Below are 12,609 nucleotides of genomic sequence, written 5' to 3' on the forward strand. Positions count from 1 at the left end.
TCCAGACTGCAGCATGCAATGCAGAGACAAGAAATGACCTAATGAGCACCACCAATAAAGCAAAAAGATGATGTGTACAGTGTACACAGTGTACAGATGCAGCAGTTTTTCCGGCATAATGGGGAATCTTTCTATTTAAATTCATTTTCATGTTTACCACTGTTTTAACCTGATCAGGTCATGGTGGATCCAGTTTTCCAGGAAAACATTCAACATTCAAGCATTTCTACACAGTCGAGTCACATCATTATGACCACCAGCTAATATCCAGTGTAACCGCCTTATGCGGCACGGACAGCAGCTAGATGGGCTGGGAGTGACTCACTAAGGTCCTGGTAGGTTGTCACAGGCATCTGGAGCCATGCTGACTGCAGTGCATCCCACAGCTGCTGGAGGGTGAGTGGGGGAGAATCCACAGAGCGAACATGATGATCGAGGTGGTCCCACAGATGCTCTATAGAGTTCAAGTCTGGGGAATTAGGGGGCCAGGGTAGTACTTGCAAGTCTTGGTAATGCTGTTCCAACCAGTGTTGGACATTTCTAGCCGTGTGACATGTCGCATTGTCTTGCCCTGGGAAAACAATTTTACCCATGACAGCAACATGGGATATATGTGCAGACAGCCTATGTTTGTTTGTTTATTTATTAGGATTTTAACGTCATGTTTTACACTTTGGTTACACTCATGACAGAAACGGTAGTTACTCATCACTTCACACAAGGTTATATCGAACACAGTCATGGACAATTAAGTATCTCCAATTTACCTCAATTTACCCAGCTTCTAAACAAACTGGAATATGTAAAGAAAGAATTTCGTTGTACTGCACATCTGTATATATAAACGCATTCTATGATGAGCTGAACATGCTTGTAGGAGAACACTAACCGCCTATTTCTCTATACAGGAGTTTATGGATGCCTACCAAAGCCAGCTTGTTTATTAGGCCATATAAGCAATTGCCTAAAGACCAAATGTTGTCAGGGGATTTTAAGAAATGTATTTGCTGCAGTTTGATGGACTGTTTAAAAGCACATTGTTTGTTGAATAGGAATCTCTACTAAAAGACTGAAAATCTGATGTCTCTTACCCGACATGCTCTTCACCGAACACTGACTATTCTTCCTCTTCCTTTTCGGGCCATCGAGCCACCTGCACAGAGAAAAATGAACGTGGCATTAGAATAGCAACAATTTTACCCATTCCCACAAACACAGTCCAAAACATATACAAAGTATTTCCAGGAAAGGAGGGGGTAGTCCTTATTAATGTCCATGATGTCCAACAAGCTCAGCCAGGTGTCCATATAATATTGGTGTACTCAGTGTGTGTTTTTAACTTGATGTACTTCCACCTCCATCTGCAGCAATGCAATATGAACATAAAAGCAAGAAACAAAGTAGGACACAGATTGAAAGCAGACTGGAGAGCATGTCAGGGTGAAACAAGGTAGCTCAGTGCACTCACTCACCAGCCTGAGAGCAGAAGATTATATAACTCCTACAGCCCTAATAACACAGCCAAGCCTCTTCAGCATCCTGCAGATCCACCAACCCGGACAGGCATGCTAACGCAACAGCTGTGCACATTTTAATTAGGTCCAGAATGTGCTAAAGACCATGGGCAACCGAGCACCAAGTGAACGTGACATGTAAACACTTTGTCATGCATTTTCAAGTTCCATCTGAAACCCCTTCAGGGTAATAAGCTCTATTTTTCTCTGAACAAAATGTATCCAGCGCTTTATTAAATCTTGGCTGAATTTGATGAAATTGATCTATTTTTTTTAGCCCATCACAACTGAGACCAGGAATCAATGAATTAGGAGGCCATGTCAACCCTGCACATTTTTCAAACCAACAATAACCTTTCTCACATTTTGCGAATTTTGGGGGCAAAAGACTTGTTTTCTAATTATCTGGTGGCAAAAAAGAACAACTCCAAAAATGCACAAAAACCCAGGACTGCAACAGCAACTAATACTGTCTAATACTGTTAAGGTGCCTGCAAATCGTTGGATTGTAATGTGTCTAAATTGTGTATTTAAAATATATACAGCCATTTCTGACCTCATTACCACCTACCACCTATTGCAAATAGGTGTAAGGTCAAAGATATAAATGAATTAAATACTTCCAATTTTGTGGCAACAGTATGGGGAATGCCTTTTCCTGTTCTAGCAAGAAAATATCAAGGGCCATGGTTTTAAAATGGGATGTTTAGGAAGCTCATGCTCAGATGTCCACAAACATGAAATACACCAGCCATCAGCCATAACATTAAAACCACCTCCTGGTTTCTACACTCACTGTCCATTTTATCAGCTCCACTTACCATATAGAAGCACTTTGAAGTTCTACACTTACTGACTGTAGTCCATCTATTGCTCTACATACATTTTTAGCCTGCTTTCACCCTGTTCTTCAATGGTCAGGACCACAACAGAGCAGGTATTATTTAGGTGGTGGATCATTCTCAGCACTGCAGTTACACTGACATGGTGGTGGTGTGTTAGTGTGCGTTGTGCTGGTATTAGTGGATCGGACACAGCAGCGCTGCTGGAGTTTATAAATACCGTGTCCACTCACTGTCCACTCTATTAGACACTCCTATCTAGTTGGTCCACCTTGTAGATGTAAAGTCAGAGACGATCGCTCATCTATTGCTGCTGTTTGAGTTGGTCATCTTCTAGACCTTCATCAGTGGTCACAGGAAGCTGCCCACGGGGCGCTGTTGGCTGGATATTTTTGGCTGGTGGACTATTCTCAGTCCAGCAGTGACAGTGAGGTGTTAAAAAACTCCATCAGTATTGCTGTGTCTTATCCACTCATACCAGGACAACACACACTAACACACCACCACCATGTCAGTGTCACTGCAGTGCTGAGAATGATCCACCACCCAAATAATACCTGCTCTGTAGTGGTCCTTTGGGGGTCCTGACCATTGCAGGTTAAAAAAGTATGTAGAGCAATAGATGGCCTACAGTCAGTAATTGTAGAACTACAAAGTTATATATGGCTGATAAAATGGACAGTAAGTGTAGAAACAAGGAGGTGGTTTTAATGTTATGCCTGATCAGTGTATGTGCGAATAAAACTGACTAAAAGAAAAATGTGAAATATAAAAAAAGACTTTTAACATCATTAGCTTTAGTAATGATGAAAACTTTTATGTAATTTTCTGTCGTTCATGCAAGTTTGTCCAGTTTGCAGTAATATCAGTACAGCCTGTCCTATTTACCTAAAACTGGAGATAACTGTAGCCCAGGATGGATCTAAAAATTACAAGCAATCAACAGTGAGCCATCATACTTATCAAAAATTCAGAGAGAGAGAGAGACAGAGAGAGAGAGAGACAGAGAGAGAGAGAGAGAGAGAGCGTGTATGTGTGTGTGTGTGTGTGTGTTTGAGAGGGGGCAGGGCTGCTGTTTCCCATAAACATTAATTATTTCTCATCCAAATAGAAGAGCTACATGACTTTGCTATTAGCAGAAGAGCCTGGAGCCTGCATCACATGCAGTGAAAATACTGTGTCCTTAATCCAAGTGCACTTCTCTATTAATCATCCCGCTTATGCGTTTACAGAACTAAGTGATCGAAAGAAATACTGCACAACATTATTTATGAAATGAATTTACAAAACAGAGCTGAAGGGTTAAATCAATGCCACTACATTACAAGTGTAGACTATTAAGGAAGAAAAAAACACTGCCCCCTATACGCTACTACAAAACATAAATCCAATCAGTTCTGGTTTATATTTTAGACCCGTTTTCCTGTGTGTTTTACAGAAAGCAATGCAACAAAAAGTAGCCGTATATATTTTTACAAATATTTATATTATATAGTAAGAGCTGTGATGCATCAGCAGTGTGAAGTGGGTGGTATCAGCAAAGTGACAAAGTTAAGAAGTTCAAGCAAATAAGAGCTAAACAATCCAATATGTATTTATTTATTAGGATTTTAATGTCATGTTTTACACACTTTGGTTACATTCATGACAGAACAAGTAGTTACTGGTTACACGAGAATCATCAGTTCACAAGTTCAATGTCAAACACAGTCATGGACAATTGCATATCTCCAATTCACATCACCTGCATGTTTTTGGACTGTGGGAGGAAACCTGAGCTCCCGGAGGAAACCCACGCAGACACAGGGAGAACATGCAAACCCCACACAGAAAGGACCCGGACCGCCCCGCCAGGGAATCAAACCCAGGACCTTCTTGCTGTGACTGTGCCGCTCAAACAAACCAGTAGCATTTGTTTTGCTTCATTTCTAAACTTGTACTTTTGCACCTCTTTTTTTCCAGCAACATGAACTTATAGTGAATATTGTGAATATGAATATGTAGTCCTGCCTGTCAGACTACAGTGGTGCACTGAAACTTTAAACTTTCTGCAGTGTTCAGTGTTAATCACTTTCTCTCTTAGGCTGAGTTCACATGATACGAAGCAAACCCGCTTTTGTGCTGCTGTGCTAGTCTTTTCTATGGATTGAGGCAGTGCTGCTTACTTTGCTGCTGAGCTATCTTGAGCATTGTGCACCGTGCAGTTTTGCCGCTTTTACACTAGTTTTTTACTGCTTGGTGCTGCGCTATTAGGTTCAATCAGATTGAACCTTGACCCTGTTTGACCTTTTTAAAGTGTTGCTAATATGACAAATACAGAAATAAAGTATAGAAATGGGTGATGCATCTGATAAAAGTGTATAAAGTGTCAATAATGCCAGTCAGTTATTGTGTAATGTTTTCAAGCTAGGTGCTCAGTTGTACAGCCACCAGGGCACCAAGCAAAAAGGCACAAAGTCCACAATAAGTGCCAGTATGAGCCCAGCCTCACAGTGAACAAAGTGAAATTAGCCTTAAAATTAAATAATGTGATTGTATAATGTACTTTACTTTTCTTGTTTTCATGTAAAAGTACACAGCTAAAAATAAACTGCTATGTGATTCTTATCTGGTTAATAAAGAGATCCAGATTGTAATATTTTATCAGGATTTACAATCGTACAGTACACACAGTTCTACTTCAGCACAGCTAAGCATCGACTTAACAAACAGTTCAGAAACAGTTGTGGATACAAGTGTGTGTATATGAGTTTGTGTGTGGGAAGGAGAGTGTGAAAGTATGTATGAATAATTGTATGCACTGAGATTGTGTGTGTGTGTGTGTGTGTGTGTGTATATGCATAAGTGTATGTATATGTGTATAAGTGTGTGTGTATTTCTGTGTGTCGGTGTGTATGTTGTTTGTATTAGTGTGTGTAAGTGTATGCATGCGTGTGAATGCGTATGTTGTTTATATGAATGTGAGTGTGTGTGCATGAGTGTGTGTATTGTTTATATAAGTGTGTATATGGGCGATAGTGTGTTTGTGTATGTGTGTGCATGAGTTTGTATACATGAGTGTAAGTGCATATGTGTGTGCATACAATAGCAAGTGTGTGTGTGTGTGTGTGTGTGTGTGTGTGTGTGTGTTGGGAATCTTACCTGATGACGCAGTGAGAGTGAAGTATATGCATGAGTGAAGCAAAGATCAGTGCTAGCTTTTACTTCAGCACCCAAAACGTCACTCCTTTATGAACTGAGCTAAGCAAACACACTGACGGAGCTCAGACTGCTATAATCCACTCACTCTCTCTTCTCTTACATAACCCCCCACCCCACCCCACCCAAAAAAAACCACACACACACACACCACCCCTGTATTTTGGATGCTTCTATCTCTAACGAATCTCTCCTGACTGTCTGCCTCAATCTCCCATCGATTCCGGCTCATAAATCCTAATTCAATGCATCATGGATCTACATTTAATTTGCTATAATTTTATGAGGACATTATGTGCACAATATATTATATATTACTATTATTTATTAATGATATCAGCTCAGACTGCATGGACTACAATGGCAGAAGATCATATGGCTTTTTTACTCCTTTTTACATTGCCTGGTCTGATAAGTCTGGTTTTCTACTGCAAAATCCGGATGGTAGGGTCAGAATTCAGCAGAACAACATGAATCCATAACCCCATCCTGCCTGATGTCAACAGCAGGCTGTGGTGCTGTAATAGTGTGAAAATATTTTTTTCGTGCGCACATGTGACCCCTTGATACCAATCGAGCATTGTTTAATCACAGCCTGTTTGAGCATCGCTGCTGATCATGTGCACCCCTACATGGCCACAATTTAGCAGATGCTTTAATCCTAAGCAACTTTCATCTGTGGCCGAACAATTCAAGCACTTGAGAGTTATGAGCCTTGCTTAGGGGCCCAGCAGTGGTTTCTTGGTGGTGGCTAAAAAAGTTCAAGTAAATAAGGAGCAAAACAATGTTGTAGTTTGTTTTGCTTCAATTCTTGTACTTTTGCACCTCTTTTTCCAGCAACATGAACTTATAGTGAATATTGTGAATATGAATAGGTAGTCCTGCCTGTCAGACTACAGCGTTGCACTTAAACCTTTACTTTAAATTTTTTACCTTTTGCTTTAGTGTTGATTAGTTGTACTTTCTTTTCTTAGGCTGCATTCACATGATACAAAGCAAAACCGCTTTTGTGTGGCTGAGCTACTGTTCTATGGATTGAGGCAGCGCTGCTTACTTTGCTGCTGTGCCACCTTGAGCATTGAGCACCGTGCAGTTTTGCCGCTTTGACACTAGTTTGTACTGCTTGGTGCTGCACTCTTAAGTTCAATTAGATTAAACTTTGACCCAGTTTGACCTTTTTAAAGTGTGTAAAAAAGTGGTGCTGTAATAGTGTAAGAAATGTTTTTCTCACACACGTGCATTGCTGCTGATCATGTGCATCCCTACATGGGCACAATTTACATTTGCACTTACGGCATTTAGCAGATGCTTCCTTTATTCTAAGCAATTTATAATTGTGGCTAAACAATTCAAAAAACTTGAGAGTTAAGGGTCTTGCCTAGGGGCCCAACAGTGGTATCTTGACGGTGGGTCTTGAACCAGAAACTTTTGGTTCTCATAGTAGGCTGGATCTTATAATGGCTACTTTTTGCATCATAGTTGCACCAGTCATCTTTAGCTGGTTCCATGACCATGAGTACAGTGCACTCCAGTGTCCTTCCCAGTCATCTGATCTCAATTAATTTTGGAGATGAAATCACATTAACACTGACCAAAATTTCGAATGGGTGCAAAAAGCTTTTCTAACTCTTATTTGCTGTTTTGTAACACATGGTAAGTATCTATGTGTTACTGTGAGTGTACAATGTGTGTGTTTACTGTGGGTGTACACTGTGTGTGTGTTACTGTGAGTGAACACTGTGTGTGTGTTACTGTGAGTGTACACTGTGTGTGTGTTACTGTGAGTGTACACTGTGTGTGTGTTACTGTGAGTGTACACTGTGTGTGTGTTACTGTGAGTGTACACTGTGTGTGTTTACTGTGGGTGTACACTGTGTGTGTGTTACTGTGAGTGAACACTGTGTGTGTGTTACTGTGAGTGTACACTGTGTGTGTGTTACTGTGAGTGTACACTGTGTGTGTGTTACTCTGAGTGTACACTGTGTGTGTGTTACTGTGAGTGTACACTGTGTGTGTTTACTGTGAGTGAACACTGTGTGTGTGTTACTGTGAGTGTACACTGTGTGTTACTGTGAGTGTACACTGTGTGTGTTACTGTGGGTGTACACTGTGTGTGTGTTACTGTGAGTGAACACTGTGTGTGTGTTACTGTGAGTGTACACTGTGTGTGTGTTACTGTGAGTGTACACTGTGTGTGTTTACTGTGAGTGTACACTGTGTGTGTGTTACTGTGAGTGTACACTGTGTGTGTTTACTGTGAGTGTACACTGTGAGTGTGTTACTGTGAGTGTTACAGTGAGTGTACACTATGTGTGTGTTACTGTGAGTGTACACTGTGTGTGTGTTACTGTGTGTGTGTTACTGTGAGTGTACACTGTGTGTGTGTTACTGTGAGTGTACACTGTGTGTGTTTACTGTGAGTGTACACTGTGTGTGTGTTACTGTGAGTGTACACTGTGTGTGTTTACTGTGAGTGTACACTGTGTGTGTTACTGTGAGTGTTACTGTGAGTGTACACTGTGTGTGTGTGTTACTGTGAGTGTACACTGTGTGTGTTACTGTGAGTGTACACTGTGTGTGTTTACTGTGAGTGTACACTGTGTGTGTGTTACTGTGAGTGTACACTGTGTGTGTTACTGTGAGTGTACACTGTGTGTGTTTACTGTGAGTGTAAACTGTGTGTGTGCTACTGTGAGTGTACACTGTGTGTGTGTTACTGTGAGTGTACACTGTGTGTGTTTACTGTGAGTGTACACTGTGTGTGTTACTGTGAGTGTACACTGTGTGTGTGTTACTGTGAGCGTACACTGTGTGTGTTTACTGTGAGCGTACACTGTGTGTGTGTTACTGTGAGTGTACACTGTGTGTGTGTTACTGTGAGTGTACACTGTGTGTTTACTGTGAGTGTACACTGTGTGTGTTTACTGTGAGCGTACACTGTGTGTGTGTTACTGTGAGTGTTACTGTGAGTGTACACTGTGTGTGTTTACTGTGAGCGTACACTGTGTGTGTGTTACTGTGAGTGTTACTGTGAGTGTACACTGTGTGTGTTTACTGTGAGCGTACACTGTGTGTGTGTTACTGTGAGTGTTACAGTGAGTGTACACTATGTGTGTGTTACTGTGAGTGTACACTGTGTGTGTGTTACTGTGAGTGTACACTATGTGTGTGTTACTCTGAGTGTACACTGTGTGTGTTTACTGTGAGCATACACTGTGTGTGTGTTACTGTGAGTGTACACTGTGTGTGTGTTACTGTGAGTGTACACTGTGTGTGTGTTACTGTGAGTGTACACTGTGTGTGTTACTGTGAGTGTACACTGTGTGTGTTACTGTGGGTGTACACTGTGTGTGTGTTACTGTGAGTGAACACTGTGTGTGTGTTACTGTGAGTGTACACTGTGTGTGTGTTACTGTGAGTGTACACTGTGTGTGTTTACTGTGAGTGTACACTGTGTGTGTGTTACTGTGAGTGTACACTGTGTGTGTTTACTGTGAGTGTACACTGTGAGTGTGTTACTGTGAGTGTTACAGTGAGTGTACACTATGTGTGTGTTACTGTGAGTGTACACTGTGTGTGTGTTACTGTGAGTGTACACTGTGTGTGTGTTACTGTGAGTGTACACTGTGTGTGTTTACTGTGAGTGTACACTGTGTGTGTGTTACTGTGAGTGTACACTGTGTGTGTTTACTGTGAGTGTACACTGTGTGTGTGTTACTGTGAGTGTACACTGTGTGTGTTTACTGTGAGTGTACACTGTGTGTGTTACTGTGAGTGTTACTGTGAGTGTACACTGTGTGTGTGTGTTACTGTGAGTGTACACTGTGTGTGTTACTGTGAGTGTACACTGTGTGTGTTTACTGTGAGTGTACACTGTGTGTGTGTTACTGTGAGTGTACACTGTGTGTGTTACTGTGAGTGTACACTCTGTGTGTTTACTGTGAGTGTAAACTGTGTGTGTGCTACTGTGAGTGTACACTGTGTGTGTGTTACTGTGAGTGTACACTGTGTGTGTTTACTGTGAGTGTACACTGTGTGTGTTACTGTGAGTGTACACTGTGTGTGTGTTACTGTGAGCGTACACTGTGTGTGTTTACTGTGAGCGTACACTGTGTGTGTGTTACTGTGAGTGTACACTGTGTGTGTGTTACTGTGAGTGTACACTGTGTGTTTACTGTGAGTGTACACTGTGTGTGTTTACTGTGAGCGTACACTGTGTGTGTGTTACTGTGAGTGTTACTGTGAGTGTACACTGTGTGTGTTTACTGTGAGCGTACACTGTGTGTGTGTTACTGTGAGTGTTACTGTGAGTGTACACTGTGTGTGTTTACTGTGAGCGTACACTGTGTGTGTGTTACTGTGAGTGTTACAGTGAGTGTACACTATGTGTGTGTTACTGTGAGTGTACACTGTGTGTGTGTTACTGTGAGTGTACACTATGTGTGTGTTACTCTGAGTGTACACTGTGTGTGTTTACTGTGAGCATACACTGTGTGTGTGTTACTGTGAGTGTACACTGTGTGTGTGTTACTGTGAGTGTACACTGTGTGTGTGTTACTGTGAGTGTACACTGTGTGTGTTACTGTGAGTGTACACTGTGTGTGTGTTACTGTGAGTGTACACTGTGTGTGTGTTACTGTGAGTGTACACTGTGTGTGTGTTACTGTGAGTGTACACTGTGTGTGTGTTACTGTGAGTGTACACTGTGTGTGTTACTGTGAGTGTACACTGTGTGTGTGTTACTGTGAGTGTACACTGTGTGTGTTACTGTGAGTGTACACTGTGTGTGTGTTACTGTGAGTGTACACTGTGTGTGTTACTGTGAGTGTACACTGTGTGTGTTGACTGTGAGTGTACACTGTGTGTGTGTTACTGTGAGTGTACACTGTGTGTGTGTTACTGTGAGTGTTACTGTGAGTGTACACTGTGTGTGTTTACTGTGAGTGTTACTGTGAGTGTACACTGTGTGTTACTGTGAGTGTACACTGTGTGTGTGTTACTGTGAGTGTACACTGTGTGTGTGTTTACTGTGAGTGTACACTGTGTGTGTGTTACTGTGAGTGTTACTGTGAGTGTACACTGTGTGTGTTTACTGTGAGTGTTACTGTGAGTGTACACTGTGTGTTACTGTGAGTGTACACTGTGTGTGTGTTACTGTGAGTGTACACTGTGTGTGTGTTTACTGTGAGTGTACACTGTGTGTGTGTTACTGTGAGTTTACACTGTCAGGGCCCAGGTCTGACTGTACTGCTGCAAAAAGACCAAAAAGACCTTAAAAAGACCAAAATTATGACCTTCCAGAAAAGAGCCAGATCTCAGGAACCAAACACACATTTAAATTAGGACATCATGAAATTGAGCACACTAAAGATTATACTTACCTCGGACTGAACATTAGTTCAACAGGAAACTTTAAACCGGCAGTAAATGAACTGAGAGAAAAAGCTCGCAGGGCCTTCTACACCATAAAACGACACACATTCGTAGAAATTCCAATTCGAATCTGGCTTAAAATTTTTGAATCAATAATTGAACCGATTGCTCTATATGGCAGTGAAGTTTGGGGTTCGCTTACACACCATCAATTCCATAATTGGGACAAACATCCATTAGAGACCCTGCACTCAAGAGTTCTGTAAAAGCATCCTAAAGGTGCACACACACACCACGAACAATGTGTGCAGGGCAGAATTAGGCCGATTTCCACTAATTATCAACATACAGAGAAGAGCAATCAATTTCTGGAACTATCTAAATAAGAGCGACCCCCAATCTTATCATTATAAAGCCCTGAAACACCAAGAGCTGAGCAAACATACCAGTCCCCTGATCCAACTGGTCCTGAGTCACTGCACCGATACACCACTAACACACACCGATACACCACTAAAACACACAGACACGTTACCAACACACGCCGACACACCACTAACACACACTAACACCATAAAGACTCAGGAACAGGAGAAATCTGCAAACCCAATCAGAATAAACCAAATTACACAAAGACTCAGAACTAAATATCTAAATTATTGGGAAACTGAAACTAAAGTTCAAAGTAAAATGCAGTGTTATTTGGCCCTAAACAGACACTACAGTGCAGCAGATTATCTGAGCACAGTATCCCACCCTAAATTAAGAAACACCCTGACGAGGTACAGACTGAGCGCACACGACCTGGCCGTGGAGACGGGGCGACACACCCGGTCCTGGCTGCCCCAGGAGGAGAGGTTGTGTCAGCACTGCACTCTCAGTACAGTAGAGACGGAGCTGCACTTCCTCACCCAGTGTACCAAGTACCACCACATCCGCTCCCAGTTCTTCCCTAAATTTAATAACATCATCCCCAACTTCACCTCCCTCCCGGACCCTGACAAACTGCCCCACCTACTGGGGGAGCACAGAGAGAGCTGCACACTAGCAGCACTCTACACACACACCTGCCATCAGGTGAGAGACAGTGGGTGACCATGTCTCACACACACACATGCACACGCACAGGCACACGCACACACAAACTGATTGTTTTACTACCTCATTATTGTAAATATTATCATTTTTATTGTTATTATTTTGCACTGTTTTTTTATTCTATTTTATAATATTTTTTGCACATGTAACTTCTGTATATTTTTGTTCTTTCTTATTGTTATTTTTAATATTTCTCTGTAACTTGCTTTGGCAATACGAATGTCCTTATTTGTCATGCCAATAAAGCTTCTTTTGAGTTTGAGTGTTACTGTGAGTTTACACTGTGTGTGTTACTGTGAGTTTACACTGTGTGTGTGTTACTGTGAGTGTACACTGTGTGTGTGTTACTGTGAGTGTACACTGTGTCTGAGTGTGTAGCAGTAATCCCAGTATAGAACAGAGATTGAGAAAAGAAGATGGGATTAAGATGAACATAGGGCAGATGAACCCTGTATTTCTGCCACCACATGCAATATTAACCCTTACATACACACACAACCTGTTATGTTTTTTTTAACATACATTTACTTCTGTAAAAATGGATTGGCACCCTGTTCAGGGTATTCCAGGTAGAATCGGACCCA

At 41.6% G+C, this 12,609-nt stretch overlaps 1 protein-coding gene across 2 annotated transcripts in view; it reads right to left on the reverse strand.

Moving 5' to 3' along the window:
• thrab (thyroid hormone receptor alpha b) overlaps nt 1–12,609 on the reverse strand; it is a 261,868-nt gene that overhangs the window by 16,926 nt on the left and 232,333 nt on the right. Inside the window, exons 1-2 of one of the 2 annotated variants that reach the window (XM_063002835.1) lie at nt 5,498–5,529; nt 1,092–1,153 (exon numbers count right to left, since the gene is read on the reverse strand). In XM_063002835.1, coding sequence (XP_062858905.1) covers nt 1,092–1,153; nt 5,498–5,529 — 94 coding nt within the window. Of the gene's footprint in view, nt 1–1,091; nt 1,154–5,497; nt 5,530–12,609 lie in introns of those variants that run through there. The other variant, XM_063002834.1, reaches the window with a different exon arrangement.

The sequence above is a fragment of the Trichomycterus rosablanca genome, chromosome 10, assembly GCF_030014385.1.
Source record: "Trichomycterus rosablanca isolate fTriRos1 chromosome 10, fTriRos1.hap1, whole genome shotgun sequence".
In the NCBI taxonomy this organism is placed as follows: Eukaryota; Metazoa; Chordata; class Actinopteri; order Siluriformes; family Trichomycteridae; genus Trichomycterus; species Trichomycterus rosablanca.